The sequence below is a fragment of the Lynx canadensis genome, chromosome F2, assembly GCF_007474595.2.
Source record: "Lynx canadensis isolate LIC74 chromosome F2, mLynCan4.pri.v2, whole genome shotgun sequence".
Classification (NCBI taxonomy): Eukaryota; Metazoa; Chordata; class Mammalia; order Carnivora; family Felidae; genus Lynx; species Lynx canadensis.
In genome coordinates, this window is record NC_044320.2 from 33,951,832 (window position 1) to 33,978,621 (window position 26,790).

At 36.2% G+C, this 26,790-nt stretch overlaps 1 protein-coding gene across 1 annotated transcript in view; it reads right to left on the reverse strand.

The window, feature by feature from the left end:
- RIMS2 (regulating synaptic membrane exocytosis 2) overlaps positions 1 to 26,790 on the reverse strand; it is a 615,364-nt gene that overhangs the window by 458,335 nt on the left and 130,239 nt on the right. Inside the window, 1 exon segment of the mRNA XM_032591921.1 lies at positions 18,086 to 18,097. Coding sequence (XP_032447812.1) covers positions 18,086 to 18,097 — 12 coding nt within the window.

Below are 26,790 nucleotides of genomic sequence, written 5' to 3' on the forward strand. Positions count from 1 at the left end.
GGGACAGAAACGCCTGGGGAAAAAAAGCAATGAGGGGGAAAATGGTGTGGGATGATGTTAAAGAGATAGTCAGAAGCCAGAATGTATATATCGTCTTCCCTGTATGCCCCAGTAAGAAATGGTGTGAGAAAGCTCTTAAGAGATTTAAGCAGAGAAACGACCTAATCTGATCTCATCCTGAAAAACATCACCCTAGCAGATGGATGGAGACTGGTTGGAGAAAGGAAGCAGAGAGACCGATTAGGAAGTTATTGCAGGAGTTCCAATGAGAGATAATCATGGCTTAGAGTAAATTGATAGCAATAGAAACAGAAAGATATGTTTTAGAGATAGAAGCCACCAGGATTTAGTGATAAATTAAAATTGCTTAGAAGGAAAGGGGAAGAACAAAGGATTATGTCTAGGTTTCTGGCTCAAGGAACAGAGTACTCAAAGATATTCTTTGGGGTGATGAATGTTAATTTTGAGATACCTATTATATATACAAGGAGAGATGTCAAGTAGAAGGATGGATATATAACTCCAGAGTACAGGTCAGGACTAGAACATATATTTAGAGAACATTAGTTGCTATGTACTAAATATCTGTCTCCCCAGTATTCCCAGGTTGAATCCTAACCCCCAAGGTGATGATATTGGGAGGTGAAGCCCCTAGGAGGTGATTAAGTCATAAGGATGGAGCCCCTGTGAATAGGATTAATGCCCTTATAGAAGGGATCCCTCACCCCTTCCACCATGTGAGGACACAGCAAAAAGATACCATCTATGAAACAGAAAGTGAGTCCTTACCAGATACCCAATCTACCAGCGCCTTGATCTTGGACTTCCCAGACTCCAAAGTGTAGGAAATAAATTTCTTCTGTCCTTAAGCCACCTAGTCTGTGGTATTTTGTTACAGCAGCCCAGATGCACTGACATTAGTAAGCATGCAGATGATTTAAAGCCACTGGGATTTCCCAGGTTCTACCTCTAGTCCTTAGAATTTGGTTTACATTCAGTTGACCTTTAGGTGAAATGCAGGGTTGATCTGAGGAATACAAGCCTAATAATTCATTGTACACTCCTGCTCAGAAAGGTCTATAGGATTCTGTTCTAGCTAAATACTGCCCCTAGTATGCAATGAAGGAAAGAAAAAAAAAAAGAAAAAAACCTTCATAAAAGAGGAGTCATTTTAGTAACAAAACTGGATTTGAGGCCATTAAGTTATGCTTCAAGAATCCTCCTAAATCTTCCCCCCAAAATACCAAAATGTTGATTCCATATCAAAGCCAATTCTCAGATTAAAATCAGTTAGGAACCAAAATTGAGCCAAATCTTAAATGACTCCAAAGAGAAATAGGTTTGTCAGGTCCATTCTAGCCAATGTATAACTGCTCACAATTGGTGAAAATGAGTCCCTGGTAAGGCCTTCAAAAAAAAAAAAAAAAAAAAAATCAAAGCTACATTCTCTTCAATGCCAGAATACAGTTTTATGTTTCCTCATGTTGTTAAAAAACTTGGATAAGTCATTTCTTATAAAAGACTACACTCACAACAATCATAATTTCAAGCTAGTAAACTGGTCAGGTCTACTCATCCTAGTGACAAAATGGAACAAGCTATTTGCTGTTGGACTGCTCTCTTTTTCACAATGTAACTTTATGAGTAACAAGTCTTTGATGTAAAAAAAAAAACCATATTATTCACTGTTTTGTAGAATTCCTTCCTGACTACAATAGATACTAAAATTCTAAAATATTCTAATCATCACATGTTATCTCAAGGAACTCAAGTCAAAATTCATATTAAAACCCGTATGATGCCACATCAAAATAGCCTGAAAATTATTCTACCTAGATAATAAAGTATAAAAAATAACAAATTAGTTTAAATGCAAAGCTGAGGACACAAGGAAGAAAAAGCTGAGGGGTCAAAAAGGAAAAAGGAGTTACAAATCAGAGTGGTAATGTTCAAAGATTGGCACTGTGTAGTTTAAGATTTTAACGCCTATTCAGGAACAGCACAAAGATAGATAGATATAGATAGATAGATAGATAGAGCCTAGGGTCTACGCAGGCTGAGGTGTTAAATCCACAATGATGCACGATACAGGGTACTGAGAATCTATGCCTTCAATAGAAGGGTAAACCAGAAAAGTTTCATCTACCAACAGGGGAAGCACAGGAAGTACTTCTGCTCTAGACTAGCAAAGAAGTTTCCCCTGAGAATTCAAAACACTGTCCTGCACTTCACACAGGTATGTAATTTACAGCATGATCCAGGAACCCACAAACCCATTTAGCCCAAATTCTAAATCCCGCAAACATATGCTTCAAAAATATGGATGAAATGAGGCCACTTTCAGACACACAAAAGCTGACATTGTTCATCCCCAGCACACTGGTGCTACAGGAAGTGTTACAAGATTTGGGCTGAAGGAAAAAGGTATGCTTCCACAAGAAGGAATAAAGAACAGCAAAAGAATAAATGTTAGTAAAAGAGTGTTGTTTAAACTTATTTATATATACATACACAGACATATACAAATCTACTTTTAAAAACCGTTGTGGGGCGCCTGGGTGGCGCAGTCAGTTAAGCGGCCGACTTCAGCCAGGTCACGATCTCGCGGTCCATGAGTTCGAGCCCCGCGTCGGGCTCTGGGCTGATGGCTCAGAGCCTGGAGCCTGTTTCCGATTCTGTGTCTCCCTCTCTCTCTGCCCCTCCCCCGTTCATGCTCTGTCTCTCTGTCCCAAAAATAAATAAACGTTGAAAGAAAAAAAAAAAAATAAATTAAAAACCGTTGTCTACTTATAGCTATTTTTTGTAACAATGTAATGTGGGTGTTTTAGCATATATAGATAAAGTATGTAGAGCACAAAAAGCAGGAGGTAAGTAAACTTACGTTATTCATGAAGTACATGAATATTTTCAAAGTAGATTGTGATAGGTTAAAGATGTATACCATAATCTTTTGAGCTTTCTATAAAAAAACACCAGAAACAGACACAACTAAAAAGTGAATAAAGGAAATGAAACAAACTATGAAAAAAATCACTTAATTCTCTCCAAAGGAGTCAAGAAAGATGAAACAAGAACAAAGACTGGAGAGGACAAATAGAAAAAAAAAAAAAAATACCAGAGATAGTAGACTTAAACATATCAATAATTACATCAAATGTTAATAGACTCAGTAAAAGCAGCGATTGCCAGACAGGATACAAAAAGCAAGACCCAACTAGATGTTATTCATAAGAAATTCATTTTAAACGTAAGAACTTTGGGGGTGCCTGGGTGGCTCAGTCGGTTGAGCCCGGGTCACGATCTCGTGGTCCGTGAGTTCGAGCCCCGCGTCAGGCTCTGGGCTGATGGCTCAGAGCCTGGAGCCTGTTTCGATTCTGTGTCTCCCTCTCTCTGCCCCTCCACCAGTTCATGCTCTGTCTCTCTCTGTCTCAAGAATAAATAAACGTTAAAAAAAAATTTTTTTAAATAAATAAATAAATAAACGTAAGAACTTTGGAGTACTTGGGTACTTATTTTATCAGTTAATTAGGGAGGGGTGTTAAAGTCTCATAACTCTGATTGTGGATTTGTCTGCTTTTCTCTTTAAAACTTTCAATAAAGGCAGGGACACCTGGGTGGCCAGTAAGTTAAGCGTCCAACTGTGGCTCAGGTCATGATCTCATGGACCATAGGTCATGATCTCACAGCTCTTGGGTTCGAGCCCCACATCAGGCTTTGTGCTGACAGCTCAGAGCCTGGAGCCCGCTTCAGATTGTCTCTCTCTCTCTCTATCTTTCTCTCTCTCTGAAAAATAAATAAACATTAAAAAAACTTTTTTGAACTAAAAAAAAACTTTTAATAAAGACAAAGACAGGTTCAAAGTAAAAGTGTGGCAAAAGATTTACCATGAAAACACTATCAGAAAGCTGTGCTTCTGAATATCAGAAAAAGTAGACATCAAAATTGAGTGCTACCACATAAAAAGAGAAGCACTGTGTGATAATAAAGTCAATCCAAACATAATATTCACATTCACAATCTTGAATGTGAGTGACCCAATAATACAGCTTTCAAATAAAGATGATGCAAAATGGAAAGCATTAAAGAGAAAAGTAAATAAATCCACAGTTAAGATACTTTTAACAACTCTCCCTCAGTAACTTATTTCACAAAACACCAGTTAGAATTTACAAGTTTTGAACCATGCCATTAACCAATCTGATCTAACAGATATGTATGACACAATATTGAACATCACTCTCTAGTGTGCATGGATCATTCACCAAGAAAGATCACATGCATCCCAACAAATTCCAAAGGAATAACATCTTGAGAACACAATACGTTCTCTAACTGCAATGGCATTAGGTTGGAAATGAATAGGTATCTTTAAAAAAAAAAAAAAAATCCAAATACTTGTAAGTAAAGCAACATGTTTTCAAACAAGAGAAGATTTTTATTTTTTTATTTTTTTTAATCTTTTTTTAACGTTTTTTTATTTTTGAGACAGGGAGAGACAGAGCATGAACAGGGGAGGGTCAGAGAGAGGGAGACACAGAATCTGAAACAGGCTCCAGGCTCTGAGCTGTCAGCACAGAGCCCGATGCGGGGCTCGAACCCACGGACCACGAGATCATGACTGAGCCGAAGTCGGCCGCTTAACCGACTGAGCCACCCAGGCGCCCCAAGAGAAGATTTTTAAATGGTTTAACCTGATGATAAAATATAAGCACACCTATCAAAATTTATGTGATGCAGCTAAAGCAGTTCTTAATGAGAAATTTACAGTTTTAAAGGCTTGTGTTAGAAAAGAAGAACAGTATAGAATTAATAAGGTATGCTCCTACTTTAAGACACTAGCAAAGAGGCGCGCCTGGGTGGTTCAGATGGTTAAGCATCCGACTTCAGCTCAGGTCATGATCTCATGATTCGTGAGTTCAAGCCCCAACGCCGGGCTCTGTGCTAACAGATCAGAGCCTAAGCCTGCTTCGGATTCTGTGTCTCCCTCTCTTTCTGCCCCTCCCCTGCTCGTGCTCTGTCTCTCCCCGGCTCCCTCTCTCTCAAAGATAAAATAAACATTAAAAATTTAAAAAAAAAGATATTAGCAAAGCAAAAAAAATAAAATAAACCCAAAGTAAATAGAAGAAGGGAAGAATGATATAAGAAGAAAAAAAACTGAACAAAATGTAAACAAAGCAAAACAAAAAGACAAAATGCAAAAACTGATTCACCCCTACACCAAGACTGATTGTATAGACACAGAAAGAGAAAACACAAATTCTCAATATCCAGCATGAAAGAGGGGTCACCTCTACATACCAACATTAAGTGGATATGATGAACAGCTTTATGGCAACAAATTCAAAAACTCAGATAAAACAAACTCCCTCAAAAACAAAACTTACCGAAATAAAATACACAATAAGAAATCATCTGAATGGTTCTATACATCTTTTAAAAATTGAGCACATAATTTTAGAAATTCCCACAGAGGACTCCAGAGTCTCCTGGCCTCAAAGGTGAATCCCATCATATCTTTAAAGAAGAAATAAACAAACTTTCAGAAAAAATGGAAAAGGAATAAAATTCATTTTATGAGGTCAGTATAACCTTAAAATCGAAACCAGAAAAGAACAAAGAACAAAAAAGTATAGACCATTATCCTTCATGAACGTAGATAGAGAAATCCTCAACAAAATACTAGCAAATCAAATCCAAAATTATATATATACATATATTATATTTATATTTATATCATATATAAAGACCATGAAGTATGAAGTTGGTATGTCAAGAAACCTCTGAACAAAACTGAGTTAAATCTGCAACAGAAATGGAAAACATGTTTGCACAGGAGTGGTGGGGGCAGGAAGAACTTGAAAGTAATCATACAATTATAGAGTAAATTTTAAAATACAACAAAAGGACAAGTTATGTAGACTAATTATATAAGTGAATAAATTTTTATTTCACGTTGTTCTGAGGGTTCTGACTAATGCAATTAAACAAGAGAAATCAAAAAGGAGAGAATAGATTATACTATTATTTTCAGGTCATATGGTTTCATCCTGTTGAAACTCAAGAGAAACAATGGAAAACTCTGAGAAGTAATATTCAGAAAGGTGGCAAAACCATATATTCCTATGTAAAAATAAGTGAAAAATAAAATATTCATTTATAATTTTAAAATAAACTTACTGAGAAGCATGCAAAATTAATATAAATACTACTAAGAGATATAAAGGAAAATTAATAAATCAAAAACCATATTCTAATTTTGAATATGATGACTTCATATCATAAAGATGACAATTCTTGCAAACTGATCCACAATTAAATGACTAAGTAAAAATATCTATATGATTTACTTAGGACTAAACAAATTGATTCTATCATAGAGAAGGAAAACTAAGCAAGCAAGTATAACCAAGAGAATGCCTTGCAACCTCGGGGCAGGCAAGGATACCCTAGAATACGCAAAGCACTAGCCATGAAAGAAAAAGCTCATAAATTGGAGTTCACCAAAATTAAATTTTTTTGTTCCCCAAAACACACCAGTAAGAAATGAAAAGGTGAGCCAAAGAGTGAGAAAATACATACGTATACCTGATTCTTATATCTCAAATATAGACAGAATGCCTACAAATCAATAATAAAAAGATGCAATTTTAAAGTGGGCAAAAGATTCAAGCAGACATTTCACAAGAGAAGTAATATGAACGGCCAATAAACACTAATGACGCTTAACATCATTAGATGTTAGGGAAATAAAAATAAAAACCAAATGACTTCACACTCACACCAAATGCTGGTCAGGTTGTGGAGTAACCAGAATTTTCATATATTGCTGATGGAGGTGTAAAATTGCACGTGATGAACTCTGGAAAACCGTTCGTTGTATGCCTCACTTTTTGTCCCAGCAACTCTGCTCTTCAGTATTTATCAAAGACAGATAAAAGCATACGCCCACAAAAGACCTGGAACAATATTACAGCATCTTTATTTTTTGTAGCCCCCCCCCCAAATGGAAACTTTCCAGACGTCCTGCAAGAGGACGATGGATAAACAAAGCGTGGTACATTCACACAACAAAGTAGTAGGAATAAAAGGAACAAACTACTGACATCATGGCAACAATATGGATTAATTTCACAGGCTTTGAGTTCAGAGAAGGAAGACCGGAACACCATATGATTCTACTTGTATGAAGTTCAAGAACAGGCAAAACTAAGAGAAGTCAGACAGGTGATTGCCTTTTGGAAAAGGGAGGTGAAGAAGTAACACAGAAAGGTCACAAGTGAACTTCCTAGGATGAATGGGACAGTAGAGATGAGGGTGACAGTTGTTCCATGGGAAACACGTATTTTTCAAAACCGTAAAACTAGACTTAAGTCCTGTGTATTTTATTGAAAGTTACACTTCAGAGTTTTTGTGAAAAAAGGAAAGTGACCAGGAAATTTGTGAAAAGGAAATTAGAGCAATGGAAGGAAACTAGCTGCACGGGGGGGGGGGGGGGGGAGGATTTGATGTAATCTGCCCCAGAGGGGAGGAGTATTTTATTAGCAAATGGTTTAGAATTGCCTGCCTATGGAGATAATAATAATTAGGCCAACTTTTAGTTAGTTGTGTGTTTTGTTTTGTTTTGTTTTTACTGTTCTCTACAGACAACGTGTTCCTTTCCCCACCCCTACGGACACCCCCCAATATGCCTCTGACCACTGGTACAATGTACTAGTAACTATATTTAAAAGGTACAGCCACTAAACTATGTAGTACTTGGTACTGGCTCAAGAATAAAAAATCAATGTGCAGACACCAGAAATGAACCATAATGCATATGGGAATTGCATATATGGAAAATGTGGCTGTGCAAATTCCTGTATAAAAAATGGATTATTCAATAAATAGCACTGTGACAAATGGATAACAATATGAAATAAAGTTGGATCCAAACCATATAACCAGCACCAAAATAACTTCTGAATAAGCTAGTGCTAAATATTAAAAAAAAAAAAAAAAAAAAAATGGATACCCCCCCTTCTCTTGCCCAAAAAAGAAAAAAAAAAAAGGCCATTGCAGAGTATGGGAGAATTTGTTTTTGGAATCTTGGAGCAAAGGTTTTACTATGCAACATATAAAATCCAATGCTGAAAAGACTGACAGATTTGACAATAAGGCAATTAAACATTTTTACATATAAGTAAACAAAAGAAAAACACCTGGGGTATTTATAGCATACACTATAAGGAATCACATTCTTTAGCATATATATCATATAAAAAAAAAAAAAGAACTAATACAAATGAGCAAAGAATAGTACGGAATAAGAAAAATGTAAGCCCTTACATGACAAAAAATATGAAATCAGAACTAAAGTCTCCCTTTACTAAAGGAACAGAATTTTGATTAAAGGGAATCTAGAAAGTGGTCATTTGGACTTTTAGTAACACCGCATAAGTTACAAAGATTTATCATTTGAACTCATTAGCTTAAAACCAAATGTGTTGGGGCACCTGGGTGGCTCAGTTGAGCGTCCAACTTCGGCTCAGGTCATGATTTCACCGTTTGTGAGTCCGAGCCCCGCATCGGGCTTTGTGCTGACAGCACAGAGCCTGCTTCAAAATCTGTGTCTCCCTCTCTCTCTGACCCTCCCCCGCCTGCACCCGGCCTCTCAAACATAAAATAAACCAAATGTGTCGATTCAAATGGGATTTCCTATCCCCTACTTCCATCATGGGTTTCATCCTCCCTATGTTTTCTGACACAGTATCAAAGAGGTAAACAGCTCTTTCAGATGTACTGCAGACTTGTCTTTATCTTTAAAAATATAAATCCCATCACTATATCTGCATGAGCTCTAAGTTTTAGAAACATTTGAAACAACAATTTGAAAATAAATGTGTTAAGTCTGAAAACATAGCATGGCCAACAGTGATAGCATGTAAATTGCCCTTGTTTATCATTTAAGACATGCATCACTTCGCAGTGAACTTGCTGTACATAAGCTGTTTCTGAATGGTCATGTGGAAAATCCAACAAAATTATCATAAAATTTCGTAAAAAGGAGAGGACCTTTCAAGTTTGTTTTTTCCTTTTCTAGCCTTTTTGCTACCTAGCTCTATACTTTAAAACATACTGAAACTTCTAGTGTCTAACAAAGCATCTTGCTTCAATATGAATACACATTAATAAAAGTACTTTTGATGTTTCAGAACCTAAACACAATACAGAGCTTTCGTCTTCGATGAAAGCATGAAGACAGTACAATGAAAAGGAAACATAAATGGCTTCTAAATATAAAAGATGTCAATCACTCACAGTAAGAAAAAAAATAAACTAACAATGAGCTTCGTAAAGATAAAAAAGATGGATACCTTGTATTATCAAGGATGTGAGAACCAGCACCCTCGCCTACTGTCAGTAGAAATATAAATTAATGCAACATTCAGAGCAGGCAATTTGGCATACTGATCAAAATTTGAAATGTTCTGCAATTCCATCTCAAGGAATTTATCCTACGGTAATATTTGCACATATGCAATGCAATGCACATTACAAATGTGACATATGTTAAAAAAATAGGTTTATAATAGTAAAAGCTTACATATAATCTGATTAAACTGTAGCATATCCATACAAAGTGATAATGAATTCGTTAAGATAAATGTGATAATTCTATATCTATCAATATGGAAACATCTCCAAGATATAGAAGTAAGAGATAAAATTAAGGTGCAGAATATTTATGTAAAAACTGTATGTCTATATAATAGATCTCAGAATATATAAAAGAAAATGCTAACTGGCTGCCTGTAGGGAAGAGATTTGGGGGACTGGGAAGCTGGGAGACCGAGGGCCAGGGATGGGAAAGAAACTTAGTTTTGCTATATATGCTTTTGTATCTTTTGAATTCTGTACCATGTTCCTATGTTACTGATCCAAATACATAATAATGTTCTTTAAAACAAGTTAAACATTTGCATATACTGCAGCACATCAGTGACAAAGAACTATACTATGGAGAGACATAGGAATCAGAGGACAAGATGGGACCAGAGGAACAGTTAACGAAACTGAAAGGTCCTTTTGCATGGGAGGGACATTGAGAGCAGAGACTGCTGTAAAGAAGAAAATGGAGGGATCATGAATATAAGAAATGAGCATATTCTCCCAGAGGTGACGACTCACAAGCAGCTCCGTACGAGAAAGAACTGGCCCATAAAAAGTCTTCTCCTGGTTTTGTCCTAGTGAGATAAATTAAACCAAGGCCTTGGAGAGACGAAGCAGACTCAACAGGGGAAGAATACATCTAGGACAGTTAGATCATCACTGGACCCAATGACTATCGCAGGACAATCACCAAACCAATACCATATATTGTTCTCTTTTATCTTTTATGTTAAAATATGATAAATTATTTTTTTTTTTAAAGCAGGATGGTGGCTTTTGCTTTCGTTTTTGGCACTTAGGAAAGAGGATACTCAGAGTCGTGGGGAAGGAATCAATAATCAAATAAAACAACCCTATAGGTTAGGCACTGTTCTTGTACACTTATTTATTATCTCCATTTTTTCTTTTTTTCTTTTTTTAAGTTTTACACCTAAATTCCAGTTAGCATACAGTGTTATATTAGTTTCAGTGCACACTACAGTGATTCAACACTTACATACATCACCCAGTGCTCATCACAAGTGCACTCCTTAATCCCCATCATCTCTTTAACCAATTTCCCCACCTACCTCCCCTCTGCCAACCATCAGTTTGTTCTCTACAGTTAAGTGTCTGTTTCTTGGTTTGCCTCTCTCTTTTTTCCTTTTGCTTGTTTGGTTTCTTAGATTCCACATATGAGTGAAATCATATAGTATCTGTCTTTCTCTGACTACTTATGTCACTTTGCATAATACTCTCTAGCTCCATGCATGTCATTGCCCCGAAAAACCAAACAACCTTGAAAAGAAAAAAAAAAAAAAAGCTGGAGGCATCACAATTCCAGACTTCAAGTTATATTACAAAGCTGTAGTGATCAAAACAGTATGGTGCTAGCACAAAAATAAACACATAGATCAATGAAACAGAATAGAAAAACCAGAAATGAAGCCACAACTATATGGTCAATTAATCTTTAACAGCACCAGAAAGAATATGCAATGGACAAAAAACAGTCTCTTCAACAAATGGTGATGGGAAAACTGGACAGCAACATGCAAAAGAATGAAACTGGACCACTTTCTTGCCCCATACACAAAAATAAATTCAAAATGGATGAAGGACCTAAATGTGAGACCTGAAACCAAAAAAATCCTAGAGAACACAGGCACTATCCCCTTTGACATCAGCCATAGCAACATCTTTCTAAATTTGTTTCCTGAAGAAAGGGAAACAAAAGCAAAAATAACCTATTGGGACTTCATCAAAATAAAAAACTTCTACACAGAGAAGCAACCAATTAAAAAAACTAAAAGGCAACCTACAGAATAGAAGAAGATATTTGCAAATGACATATCCAGTAAAGGGTTAGTATCCAAAATCTATAAGGAACTTATCAAACTCAACACCTAAAAAACAAATAATCCAATTAAAAAATGAACAGAAGACATTTTTCCAAAGAAGGCACACAGACGGCTGACAGATACATGAAAATGAAATGCTCAACATCATTTGCCATCCAGGAAATGCAAATCAAAACTACAATGAGATATCATCTCACACCTGTCGGAATGGCTAAAATCAACAACACAAGAAACAACAGGTGTTGGCAAGGATGTGGAGAAAGAGGAACCCTCTTGCACTGTTGGTGGGAATGCAAGCTGGTGCAGCCACTGTGGGGACCAGTAGGGAGATTCCTTAAAAGTTAAAAATAGAACTACCCTATGATCCAGCAACCACACTACTGGGTATTCACCCAAAGAATACAAAAATACTAATTCAAAGGGATCATGCACCCGATGTTTATAGCAGCATCATCTACAATAGCCGAATTGTGGAAACAACCCAAGTGTCCATCAACTGATGAATGGATAAACATGTGGTATATATATTTAATTTACCATTACTCAGCCATAAAAAAGAATATTACAACAACAATAAAAAAGAATGTAACCTCCATTTTAGAGATGAGGAAAGTGAGGCTTATAGTAGTGAAGTAACTAGCCCAAATAATAATAAGTAGTAAAGTGATAGAGCCTGGCTTTAAACCAGGGCATTCTGAAAATAGAGTTTTTTTTCTTAATCATTTCATGTTGCATCCCACCTCAGCCCCTATGAGGCCTCCCCCACTCACTGTTAAATAGAAGTTGTCATGAGGAATGAAATAATACACGTTGAAAAGTTTATTACAGTGCTCTTCATACAGAATGATTGTTTAATACAGTTAGCTGTTGTTATTATTAATAAACACCTCTTTCTTGGTTTCCTAAAAGCTCTTCAAACTCTGTATCCCCATAACTACAATCAGTGCCTTCCTTTCCTGCCCAAAATATGTCCTCTATCTTCCATATGTTGGCTTCCGCACAAATATCTTCATTCAATGCAAAATCTAGTTGTCATCATATACTATTCTTTTTTATCCTCTTTATTCAACCACTAAATTTCTCAGTTTTAACTCTCAACTCTCAAATCCTTCACTGCATGTAGCCAGTGACACTGTCTCCTATTTCAGGAGCTCATAAACATTCATCTATGGCATTTCATAGTTATGGGAATCTCAAAGAGGATAAACAAACAGGTCTTGTTTCAATCGTAGATTCAATGGAATGGAATACATGAGTGGAATAATTTGATGAAAGTAAAAGTTGCCTAAAAGGTGAAGAAGTAGTAAAATACATAATCACAATGTATGATCTGTCCCTGCTCTCAAGAAGTTAGCTACGCTGCAACTATAAATATACATCATGGTCTCTCCAACTTCCTCTGATCTCTATCGTAGCCAAGCTAAGAGTCACTTTAAATCAGTTCTTATTAGTAACATCAACCTCTAAAAACTTCAACATTTAGTTATTAGTATTTTCACTTGTCATATATATTCTTTATCACTTCCCTCTAGTATATTTTATTTCACACATGTGTCATGTCACAGAATTTCCACGGTGTGAGTTTTAATCCCTTTTCAAAAGAGACCTAAAGCAGATTTTCAAAGTTCACTTGCCCATTTACAAAAACTATGCAACTGCTCAGATGCACGATTTTTAAAATTATAAATTTTTCTCTAAATTTAGAATATATATAAATATCCAGGCAAATATTCAGCAATCCCTATCTGTCTTTTGATTTACTCAAAACCTCCTGTTTTGTTTTTTTTTACTGAAGTACAATTAGCATACAGTGTTATATTAGTTTCGGGTGTACAACACATTGATTTAACAATTCTATAAATTACTCAGTGCCCACCACGACCAGCATAGTTACCATCCATCACCACCCAATGTTATTATGATATTACTGATTATATTCCCTATGCTGTACTTTTCATCTCTGTGACTTATTTACTTCGTAAGTGGAAGTCTGAACCTCTTAATCCTCTATCACCTACTTCCCCAATCTCCCCGCCCTCCTCCTGTCTTCTAAATGCATTTTTTTCCACATTTTTGTTGAATGGTATGTTGCTAAACAATATAGTTCAAAATACTTCTATATCACTAACAAAAAACTCTGGATGTTTGTATAGTAGTCTTGCTGAAAATGTACAAATTCTCGTCTCTGTCAGGCTTGTGATAAGAGGTAGGATGGTATGAGTAGTATTGAAAGTTGTGATTTTATTATAAAAGTTGGCCCTAGGAGAGCTCTTATATCCCATTTCTAGAACAATTTTATTAATATTGTATACATGCTTTTGTATTTTTGAGTAGAAATGCAAATGCAAACAAATTAATTTATCACTGTTAAGACAGTATTTGCTGGAATGCAACTTGGCACAGCTATTGCCCAGATGAAATGGAACATTCAAATATACAGTAACTTGAAAAACCTTTTTGCTGAATTGCAACTCCAAATGAGAATTACAATGAGCAGTTAGATAAACGTATAGGGTATGGAAGCCTGAATAATGTGCTTCCATCAGAAAAAGCATCACATTTCAATGAAAACAAAGCACTTTGCCCTGAATCATAGCTACAGCTGCAACCCAACAGATAATCTTCCTGTTCCTGAAATGGGAGAAAAATACTCACGTCATCTGTCCGCATCCTTCATTCCGATAACAATAACCATTAGTAACATTACTTTTTACAGTAAAGGTCAACAGTCCATCACTAATGAGTGAAAATTTTATTTTCCAGGGTCTCAAGAGATACTAGTATCCTAAGAGACTCGATCACTATTATAAAAAGAGATAGAGGAATAATTTAAGATCCTCATTACAGTGGTCTTTATACAAACAGATAATATTATCTCTAGACAGTGAAATGAGCATCACTTTGTTCCCAAAGCTATAATTTCATTATGCTTTCACTAGACATGAATAGGTCAGTATTCATTGCAAGATAAACAGAGATATGCTCTAGCCTATGGGCAAATAATTTACCATAGAAATTCAGTTTCCTTATTTGTTTCGCACAAAACTCAAAGAAACATCCAAAGTATATTAAAAATATACAATCAATCCTTTTTCTTTGAGTCTATGTGAAATAGGATAAATTCATACTTAAGCAAATATTCAATCTCTCAGACCAACACATTCATATTAATTTACTGTTTGCAACCTGAGGTGTTAAGTGATCCTAACTCTTCAAACACAGGGGCAAATGCAGATAGATGAGTATCTGGGCAATGATCAACATGTATTTCTTTATTCTAGTCTGATATTTCTGAAGAAAACTCGGGATGTTTGTAGGGTTTCCCTGCTGCACATTACATCTCCACTAATGTTTCCACTAGGAATGTTTTTGTCTATAAGCAACAGAAAATCTGACTACTAGTGACAGGAACTCATTGAGGGCGGATATTTTTCACATTGAAGAAAGGTGTCTGATATGATTAAACCAACAGCTCAACGATGGCATGCCTAATGATTCCGATACTCTTGGCTCACCTTCACCAAGGGCTGGTAAAACTCAAGATAACACTTTTGCATTAAAAGGTAGTGCCAACTACACTTTATTTATTTTTTTTATCATGACTTTCTAGAAACCCTCATAAATTTTCTTACATTTCGTTTGCTAGAACTGCCACAGTCATTCCCAGTTGCAAGGACTAAAAAATTTTATATTTTTCAAGTCGTTCCATTGGGGATTGAAAGAGAGAAAGAAGTTGAAAATGTCTGTTAAGATAGCCATTGAACAGGTTCTAGAACACTGTGCTCTTTCAATTAATCAAAAGTCTTTATATATGTGTGTGTGTGTGCATGTCTGTGTGTATGTATATACATACATGTATGTATGTATGTATAAAACACATAACACATTCACTCCTTCCCCAAGGGAGATAATCCCAAAGTCTCATCTAGTTACAAAATCTAGCTCTGAGTGTGGGATCTGTGAGGTAGAGAAAAATCTCTCCATCATGGTCTAGTGTGCATTATTGTGAACCACTGACCTACACACTGAAAGACAACTTGTCTGTTCCCAACACACTCAATACACAATGATGAAGAAAAAACAGAGTGATGGCAACATAAATTCTCATTCAAAAATGGGAAGAACAAGAAATATACAGTGGTCAACTGTCCACAGCACACAGCAATCCCTACATAAACATACCTTAATTTCTTTGGCTATCCTATTGGGCAGCCCCTGATTCAGCTATTCGCCCTTGACTATTGTCATTCATATTCCCTGGTTCTGCGCTTTAGGATGATGTCCCTTGTCAATTATTTTCCTTGGCTATATAAGAGATTGGCATTGGCAAGTGTAGCCTTCCTGCATTCTGTACAGTTTTTCTCTCTACTGCTAGTATATACATCATACTGCTCCTATAGTACAGGGCATTGATTTAGAGGCTGAATAGTCACCTAATGTTTACTATCCAAGTTTGGTCTTTCTTTCTTTCTTTCTTCTTTCTTTCTTTTTTCTTTCTTTCTCTCTTTCTCTCTTTCTCCTTCTTTCTTCTTCTTCTCTTCCTTCCTCTTCTTTCTTTATTCCTTTCTTACTCTTTCTTTCTTGCTCTCTTTCTTTCTTTCTTTCTTTCTTTTTTTCTCTTTCTTTCTTTCTTTTTTATAGAGAGAGAAAGAATGCAAGCATGAGCAGGGGAGGGTCAGAGGGAGAAAGAATCTTAAGCAGGGCTCAATCCCACAACCATGAGACCATGACCTGAGCTGAAATCAAGAGTCAGACACTTAACTGACTAAGCCACCCAGGCGCCCCCAAGCTTGGAGTTTGTTTAGCCACTAGCCATAAATAGCTGTTTAAATTTAATTAAAATTAAATAAAATTTAAATTTAAATGCCTCAGTTGCACTAGCCACATTTTGCATGTCCAATAGCTACATGTGACTAGAGTCTACTGCATTGGATGCTGAAGATATAAAACATTTTCATCATCAGTGGAAGTTCTATTAAATAGGGCTGCATAAAGAGTACCATAAAAAGCCCTGTTGAATTTTATTTGAAATGTTCTAATGCACATAAAATTCACATACTGTTAGTCTATCTATTATATTATGAAATCTTGTCATTTCCATAGCTAAGTTATCACCAAATGTCTCGTTTCTGGGATAGGTGTCAGAATTCACTATGAAAACTACAATCATCAAACCATCATGTATCTTGTGTTAACTCTGAACACAAAAGTAGCACTAGAGATTCTAAAGGTATTGAATTGCCTGAATTGTACTCCTTGAGGGTCAGCTGATAAACTTAGCTTGTAGAAAACTGGCAGGTTCTCTAGGGAGCTTGCCCTGGATCGAATATGGTGCCCAGTCTGGGACATGTCTACAGTGATTGACTCTAAGTCCTCAAAACTGCCTCAAAAGTTTAGTAGAATTCCTATAGGTATTTAAAAAAAAAATTAAAAAAGGATAGTGACAGAGTCACAGTGTCTTTTCTCCTCAAAGAATTCATTCTGGGGGCGCCTGGGTGGCTCAGTCGGTTGAGCGGCCGACTTCGGCTCAGGTCATGATCTCGCGGTCCATGAGTTCGAGCCCCGCGTCGGGCTCTGTGCTGACAGCTCAGAGCCTGGAGCCTGTTTCAGATTCTGTGTCTCCCTCTCTCTCTGACCCTCCCCCACTCAGTCTCTGTGTGTGTCTCTCTTGCTGTCAAAAATAAACATTAAAAAAAATTTTTTTAGAGAATTCATTCTGAACCCACATCAATATCTGCCAACACCTACGTTATCCCAACCAAGTAACCGAAAACTAAAAGAATAAAAATTCTCCAACCACATAAAAGAAGAGATCAGCCAAAGGATTTCTCTTTAGGTTTCATGCTAATTTAAATTTGGAAAACTTGAAAAGACCTCAAGTTTTAGTCTGACTCATCAAAGGAATCAGAAAGGAAAGTTTTTATCTGTGCTTTGCAGGAAGTCAACATCTCCAGAGCAGATCCAAATCCAAACCCAAATCAGACTTCTGCAGACATTAGCAGATTATTCAAATCTTACCTGTGGTCAAATTCTATATATCTGAGAATTTTTTAATTACAATTATATCTAATAATCAACATGAGCATACAACATAGACATTTTACCAATCTCTAAACATATTGTTAAGAAAAATAAAAATATATTAAATACTCAAATCAAGTATAAACATGTACTTCAGAAAATCCATGTTTGATGCTATTGAGACTCATTATTACAAAGATTAAATCTTTATACTAACTCAGAAGCTTCTGTTAAAAACTCTGACCAATACAATGAGTTTAGAGAAACATAAGAAGATTAAAGGAATTCTTATCACAATGAAAAATGCTGGGCTATCTCCTTTAAAAAGGTACAAAACGCTAAAGAGGCAAGCTTTTTTAAGAATCAAATAATCAAAGTTTCATCTATAATATAATGAAATATGTTTTTCAGTAAAGTCAGATAGCATGCTTAAATATATTAATGTATAGCAATTATCATGCACAATGGCTGTAACAAAACACTTAGAAGCATACAAATTAAATACAGCTATAAAATTAAAACTAGCAATAATAGCAACAAGAAAAAATAATATTAGACAGAAAAAAGACTCTAACCACTTTGTCCTCCTGGTGTGAATATCCACGAAAGCAAGTTAGAAAAGACAGAAAAGACAAAACAAAAAAAATAATAATTAATTCCATTCTTAAAACAAGCAAGAGTTTTTAAGAGTTTGTTAGTGAAATAAAAATTCTGAGAAAGTCTAAATTGCATTTTGTGAAATATAACATTTTAAAAGGAAAATTTTTTCCACATATTTCAAGCAAGAGCACGCCATATACTAGAATTTATAAAGATACATAAACACAATAATTTGTGTAAAAGCAATAAAAAAACAAACATCAGAAAAATGGGATGTTCTTTCCACAAATAAAATCCCAATTTAACACTCAATTAACTCAAAGAGAGAAATTGAAAAATCTTAAGGCAAATAGCTTTTAAGTACAAAGACAATAAAACAGAGCATCACTGTTTATCTTTAATTTCATCATACTATCAAAAGTAGACAAAATTCTATATGAATTATGCATATTGCTTCCAAAAGTTATTTATGTCCCATTAATTTAGAAGCTTTCCAAGCTTTATTAACTACAAGGAAAAAAATTAATTAGAAAAACCATTAAAGGTAACATGTTACTGATTACAATTGGCAATTTTGGGTCATAGATTCCCACTATAAATGTGGAAAAGAAAACGATGAGATGCATGATTTGGCCAAGGGGAACGTACTTAGATATTCTGAAGTTAAAAATTGTTGCATTTCTCTTTACTAAAACATAAAGAAATGATAACTGGCAAGGTGATAATGTAATGATAATGATCTGATATGTTATAAGAACTTATATAAATTAAAAAAATTCTGTACATTACAAAGTAAAATCATGTATTTTGAGGGATCATTGCTCTCTGAAAGATAAGTAGCAATAATAGTCGTGACTAAGAGCAAGGACTTTGCAATCAGGCAGACCTATCTTAAAATTCCACCTTTTCTTAAAATAACATTTAAAGGGGTACCTGGGTGGCTCAGTCCGTTCAGCATCCGACTCTTGGTTTTGGCTCAGGTCATGATCTCATGGTTTGTGAGTTCCATCCCCACATCAGGCTTTGCACTGACAGTGCAGAGTCTGCTTGGGATTCTCTGTCTCCCCTCTGCCCCTCCCATGCTTGCTCTGTGTCTCAAATAAATAAATAAACTTAAAACTTTTTAAAAATAAATACAATAACATTTAAATAACATTAAAAAAAATTTTAACGTTTATTTTTGACAGATAGAGTGTGAGTGGGGGAGGGGAAGACAGAAAGGGAAACACAGAATCTGAAGCAGGCTTCAGGCTCTGAGCTGTCAGCACAGAGCCTGATGCAGGGCTCGAACTCACAAACCACAAGATCATGACCTGAGCCGAAGTCAGACGCTTAACCAACTGAACCACACAGATTCCAGAACATTTTTAAATAACAATTTTCTTAAGTTAAGCCTGTGTCTGCAAAACAGGGAATTAATATTTACTTTATAGGGTTTTCTGAAATAAAATAATATGAAAAGCTCTCCATCCAGTGCCTGGCATGTAGTTCTATATCTGATACTCTAAACTATGAAACATAGGATATTGCATAGAAGGGACAGGACGGCATCCTTTACATTACTGTGTTCTTGACTGTTTCACCTGTTACAAATGTTAAAACTAAAGATCATATAAAAGCTATTGTACACAGTCCAGGACTTCTATTGCTAATAATTTAGGCCAACAAAAATCATTTATGGACCACTCATTATATATGTATCAGGAACTACACTAGATTTCTGAGATGTAATAAGACATCTAAGATGTAAATTAAGTAAGACAGTTCCTCCCAAAGAACTAAATGTAGTAAGAGAAGAAAAATCATTGCATAACAGAGAGACTTATGAAAGCAAGAAAACAACAAAACACTATAGAAACACCAATGATTGAGGAGATAACAGGACTTCAAGAAAAAGGATTAAGACAAAGTTTCTGAGATGTAAGCAGATCTTTAAAGAATAAAGAAGAGAATGTCAAGCAAGACCAGTAAGGGAGACTATTTTATGCAACAAAATGAAAAATGCAAAAGCACAAAAGCACAAACAAGCCTGGCATATTTGGAATAAAAGTATTTGAAAATGACTAGATTACAACTGATATGTCTGAACTAAAGCCTCACATTAACATATTAACATATATTAACATTTGCCTGAAACTGAGAAGCATAACACTTAAACAAAATAATGCACATTGCACAAATAAAAAAGAAAATGAAGCCATAGCTAATGAATTGGCTAATAGTTAATCCCTCTGAACAGATAAAATAAGTTAAATTTTAGCTATAACAGACCAGGAAAACTTCACTATAATACATATGTGAAATATTATGCCATCGTATCTTTATTATCTTTCAACAGGATAAAAAATAAGCAAAAAACCTATCATTGATTTATAAATGAGAGGCACAATATTATTAGCTACTATTTACCGAGCCTTCACTATGCTGCAAGTGCCGCTGTCCGGAAGGGGACAGTCCAGAAGCTGGGAGAACAATTAGGAGATGTTGAAATATTTGGGGCAAGAAGCACTACAAAGTAGTTGAACTACAGTCATAGTCAAGAGAAATGGAGAGAAGTGGGCTGATTTAGGAGATACTGAGAAGTAAGGCTCTTAACACCGGACTGAGGAAGAGGAAGAAGTAGAGGTCTAGGTCCACCATAAGGGATACACTAACCCAGCACACAAATCTGATGATCTCATTGAATAAAAAAACACAAAATAAGTGCTTCACAAATATTGACTCGTTTTATCCTCACAGTCGCCTAGTGAGATAAGCACTATTGTTATTTCTATTTACAAATGGAGAGATGGAGGCAGAGGTTAAGCATCTTGTACCAGGTCACAGAGCTAGTAAGTGACAAAGCTGGGATTCAAACTTCTCACGTCAGAACTTGTGCTGAAGCCACGACACCACGCTGCCACTCTAATGCCAGCGTCCTCTGTTGGCTTTACGTATCTTTCCTGTAATTTCATTGCTAACTACATTATTTTAGGTCATAATTACTACAGTTGGAGTACATCCAAAAGCATTTATTAAAAGTTTCAGAGTACAAATACATATATTTAAAAATTATTTTTAAAAGCTATTAAAAATGTATTTTATTTTCTAAAATAAATTTTAAGTTTATTTTTTATTTTGAGGGAGAGAGAGAGCATGCATGTGTACACGTGAGCGGGGGGGGGTAGAGAGAAAGGGAAAGAGAGAGAATCCCAAGGGGCTCTGCACTGTCAATGCAGACACACGGGGCTCGAACTCACAAACCCGAACTTACGAACCGGAAGATCATGAGCTTAAATCAAGAGTCAGAAGCTTAACCAACTGAGCCAGCCAGGCACCCCTAAAATAATTTTATACTGACCATTTTTCCTTATGATCAACTCCCTATGACCATCCTTACTGTCTTATCGCTTCTGCTAATAACCAACCACATTGCCTCTCCTGAAGATCAATGTAAGTGTTAATCTACCTTCTCATTCTCACTTATATCATTGTTTTTGTTGTTCCCTTTCCTGTCTGATACGTGCTCCTGATAGTCATAGCACTATTTGTGACTAAATATGGCAACTGCATCTGCCAATGACTATTCTTTGTATATTTGTACAACTTTGTATTATTAGTCCCCCAGTCACCTAGTAAACTAATGTCAGCTCCCCTTAGAGTCCTTCTCTTAAATATTTAGTCTTTCCCCTTCTGCTTTCTTCCATTGCCAAAAAGGTAGATTCCCCTCTATATCAATGCTGTATACTCTACATAGTTAAACTACCATCACTTGTCTCTCTCTTCTTGCCTACCTTATCTAACCAATCTTAAACCACCTCTCGCACCACTACAATATTACTCTGTCAAGCCTACTCCCTTCTTCTAAGAGTCGCAACAATTACGTACTGCCTATACAATTTACCTTTTATTTATTCATTCACAGGTTTAGACTGCCATCTTCAAAACACATTATCACAGTGCTGAGCTGCAGCAAGGAGCCAGATCAAAAGACAATGCCTATCTCTGAACACTTTTCCAAAGAAGACATCCAGGTGGCCGACAGACACATGAAAAGATGCTCAACATCACTCATCGTCAGAGAAATACAAATCAAAACCACAACGAGATACCACCTCACACCAGTCAGAGTGGCTAAAATTAACAACTCGGGCAATGACAGCTGTTGGCGAGGATGCAGAGAAAGAGGAACCATTTTGCACTGCTGGTGGGAATGCAGACTGGTGCAACCACTCTGGAAAACGTATGGAGGTCCCTCAAAAAATTACAAATAGAACTACCCTATGACCCAGCAATTGCACTACTAGGCATTTATCCAAAGGATACAGGTGTGCTGTTTCGAAGGGGCACATGCACCCCAATGTTTACAGCAGCACTACCGACAATAGGCAAAGTATGGAAAGAGCCTAAATGTCCATCAACGGATGAATGGATAAGAAGAATGAAACTTGAATGGAGTTTCTAATGGCGTAAAGCGCCTCTCCCTATGATTCGTACCCTGCCTAACTCGAGACACATGCTTCACTCCATTCTGTATGCCCCAGCCAGACCACACTACTTGCATTTCCCTTAAATTATTACTGCCGTTGACCTCTTATGTTTTTGCTTCCCCTGCCACTTTAATCTGAAACATATATGTTGGTGTGTATATATTATACACAATGGAGAAATTACTCGGCAATCAAAAAGAATGGAAATCTTGCCATTTGCAACAACGTGGGTGGAACTAGAGAGTATTAGCTGAGACAAAATTAGTCAGAGAAAGACAAATATATAAACTCACCCATATGTGGAATTTAAGATACAAGACAGATGAACATAAGGGAAGGGAAGCAAAATAATATAAAAAACAGGGAGGGGGGACAAAACAATAGAGACTCTTAAATATCTAGAATAAACTGAGGGTTGCTAGAGGGCTGTGGGTGGGGTGATGGGCTAAGTGGGTAAGAGGCATAAGGAGGACTCTCTCTGGGATGAACACTGGGTGTTATATGTAGGGGATTGAATCACCGGATTCTACTCCTGAATCATTATTGCACTATATGCTAACTAACTTGGATGTAAATTCTAAAAAATAAATAAATAATTAAAAAGAGAAAAAGACAATACCTCTCTCAAAATAACATGCCCATGATGAGTACACCAGATTTCTTTCTTCCATTCATTCACTCAACAGTAAACAGGAGGACGTAGAGAAATACAGTCACTTAATCATAAAATGTTAAAAGTACTAGATTAGCAGTCTTGGTTGGAATCCACTGAGGCACAAAAGAGTGAGTGATTAACTCGCATGAGTTGCCCAAAGAAAGCATCATGGGAGATGATGCTTAAATTCAGAAAAAGAAAAAAAAAGAAGAAGACGTGTTCATCAGGTGGGAGGGGTTATTTATGGGTAGGAGCAGGGTCCAGGGGAAAACAGAGCTGTGTTTCAGATTAAAGTGGAAGGGTAAGCAAAACTGTAAGAGATAAACGACAGTAATAATTTAAGAGAAATGCAAGGACTGTGGTCTGGCTGGGGCATACAGGATGGAGTGAAGCATGTGTCTCGAGTTAGGCAGGGTACGAATCATAGGGAAAGGGCGCTTTATGCCATTAGAAACTCCATTCAAACAATGAGTCATCATTAACTAGTTATTAAGCAGGAGGTAAAACAATCAGATCAGCATTTTACAAATATCACGGTAGGGACGTGGGAGGGATGTGTGTGAGGAATCTGGACTGGAGGAGAGAGACCATTTAGGAGACTAACATTAGTCCAGGTGAAGAAGGTGAAAGCCTAAAAAGGACAGCAGTTATTGGCTCTTGTAGATAAGAGAGGAAATAATCAAATCCAATATTTGTGGGGGGAAGAACAGCAATGGACAAAAACCTGAGAGTATGCCTGGTTTTCTGGTCTAGGTGACAAAACAACAGATAGTGGCATCATTCAAAAAAGCTGAAATTTATAGAAGGAATAGATCTGGGGTTGTTTCGGTGATAGGAAAATACATACTCTGTTTTGACCTAAGTGAGACTTAGTGGTATTCTAATATATTTATTGAAAGGAAGTTAAAAAGACAAGACTTCAAAAGAAGAATCTTATGTCCTTTTTTTTTTCAAATGGGCCATCAATTTATTTATTTAGATACCTAGAAAACTACATATATTAATGTATACAATTTGATGACTTTAAACATATGCATACATCCATGAAACCATCACCACAATCCAGGTAACAGACATATCTGTCACCTCCAAAAGTTTCTTTGTGTCCCCTTATGGCCTTTCTTTTTATGGATCAGAATTATTTTTAACTTAAAAAAACAACACTTTTGTTTCAGACACGAGTTCGTTTATTTCTGTGCCTATGTTTGAAGTCAAACATTTTGGGGGGAATGTTTGAAAAAGAATTGGGTGAGATTTATTGAGTATTTCACTTAAAAAGGGTAGAGAAATTCATAACTATGTCTAACCCTCCTCTCACATATTGTCTGCATTACATGTCCTTTGCGCTCCCCTACCTAGTATCTATTTAACTATGTGGCAGTTTCGGTGACATCCTAAATTCCCTTATCTAGTAAACTAACATAAAGTCTACTATTATGATTAGAATTCATGGCAAATGCTATTATTATTCTTCCCCAAACAAGCTAAGTAAAATCTATTTAACCTAGTGCTCATCTTACCTACGGATAAGGAGCTAACTTCATCTATTGATGAGGATATTAGGTACTGAGCAGAATTCTTCCCACCAAGTGGTCAGGAGCAAGTAGACAGCAAATAAATAGCAAACCTTTCAAACGCACATATGCCATTAACCAAGCATACACTGCACCTGCTATATCAGTAGTCTGCATACTTTTTTTCTTTTTTCTAAAATAAATTTCTGAAACCATGTACTCCTCACACATTTTTAAGATAACATTTAAATGTGAAGTTTAAATAGCTGGAAAGGATACATTTCCAGACATGCCGTGTATTGTAGGTACACTTCAATAATATTTTTAACAAATCTTGGGGCTGCGGATTTACCTCATTCAATATAGGGGAAATGTCTGCCATATAACCTATTTGGCAAAACGAGGCCATGTTGAGAAACTATCAGACGAATCTGACTTTCTCTCAGAGTCTGACTCTATTTTTAAATTCAAATAAATGTGCCACTATGGGTCACCATGACAATCATCTCACATCAAAATTATAAAAGAGAAATGAGGCACCAGAGTCTTGCCAGAAGTCTGCTGCCTGAATGAAACATGGTGCCGCCCTTTCTATATTTCTTACAAAACCTCTCACTGCTTTACCCTCATGGACAGTACGTTCTAGAATTGTCACTTTGTTTGGCACCCCAGAAATTTTCACATCCTGAGGCAATACATTATCCACATTAGATTGGGTTAAGAAGCATGCTTTTCTTTGAAGAGTATAAGGGCAATCAATTGTAGAAGGGAGTCGGAAAGAAAATTTCAAAAAACAGAAATGTTCTCGAGTGGATCAATTTTAAGGAAAAAAAAAATGAAAGAATACATATGGGAATTTTTGCCCTTTAAGTAATTCACATTCATCTACTCTCCAGAAAGCCTTCCTTCCTTCCACAGCAGGGGTACACGACCTCACTTTCAAGCCCACTGCCACATACCTCAAGAGTATAAAATGCCTATGGAATCATCCAGAGGCTCCTGAAGAGAAACAATCCCAACAGATAACTACAATAGTATTTGTAAGCTTCCTTGCTCTTCTCGGTAATATTACCCACACTGAATCATGCTATACAGGTGACAGAAATGGGGGCTGAGCCAGATGAAAACTATATAAAGATGCCATATGAAGAGGAGTGAGTTCGTGTAAACTTTGGTGAAAATGTTTTCGTTTATGTTCAATTTGCAACATTGTTTTGCCTCCTTCCACGATGCTCATATGTATGAGGAAGTGTAAATATCCTAAGATTCTGCAAGTTAGATTTTTTTCTCGCAGTCCCTATTTTATTCTGTACCATTAAGGGAGGTTGACATCGATGAGGCGAAATAATTCTTCTTTTTAAATTCTACAACCATTTTTTAACAATATTCACACATATTCTAGGTTAACAAGCTCAGAGGCTTGAAGTTCAGGATAAGGGTGGTCCTACGAATTGTATTATTCTAATAAGTTTTACCTATTTCTCAAATGCTTATGAACACAGTTACTAAAATTTAAGTGGTGCCCTCAACACTCCCATGTCATACAAATGTGGGATGGGGAGAGAAACCAAAGTGTATTAGATATAGCAACATAAAACAACTAATGAAAGCTTCTCAATTCCCTTTTTAAAATTATTTAAGTAGTAAGTATATTTGGCTAAATGAATGTACTTTTAAGTACTTCAAGCATTACATGAGTTACCTAGTATTATTTTAAAATCATAAAATGTCAAACCCAGAAAAGATCTTAGAAATCACAGATGATTTCATTTTACAGATTTTTTTTTATTTTTTTAATTTTTTTAATGTTTATTTATTTTTGAGACAGAGAGAGACAGAGCACGAATGGGGGAGGGTCAGAGAGAAAGGAAGACACAGAATCTGAAACAGGCTCCAGGCTCTAAGCTGTCAGCACAGAGCCCGATGCGGGGCTTGAACTCACCGACCGCGAGATCATGACCTGAGCCGAAGTCAGACGCTTAACCGACTGAGCCACCCAGGCGCCCCTCATTTTACAGATTTTAAAACAGAAGCACTAAGAC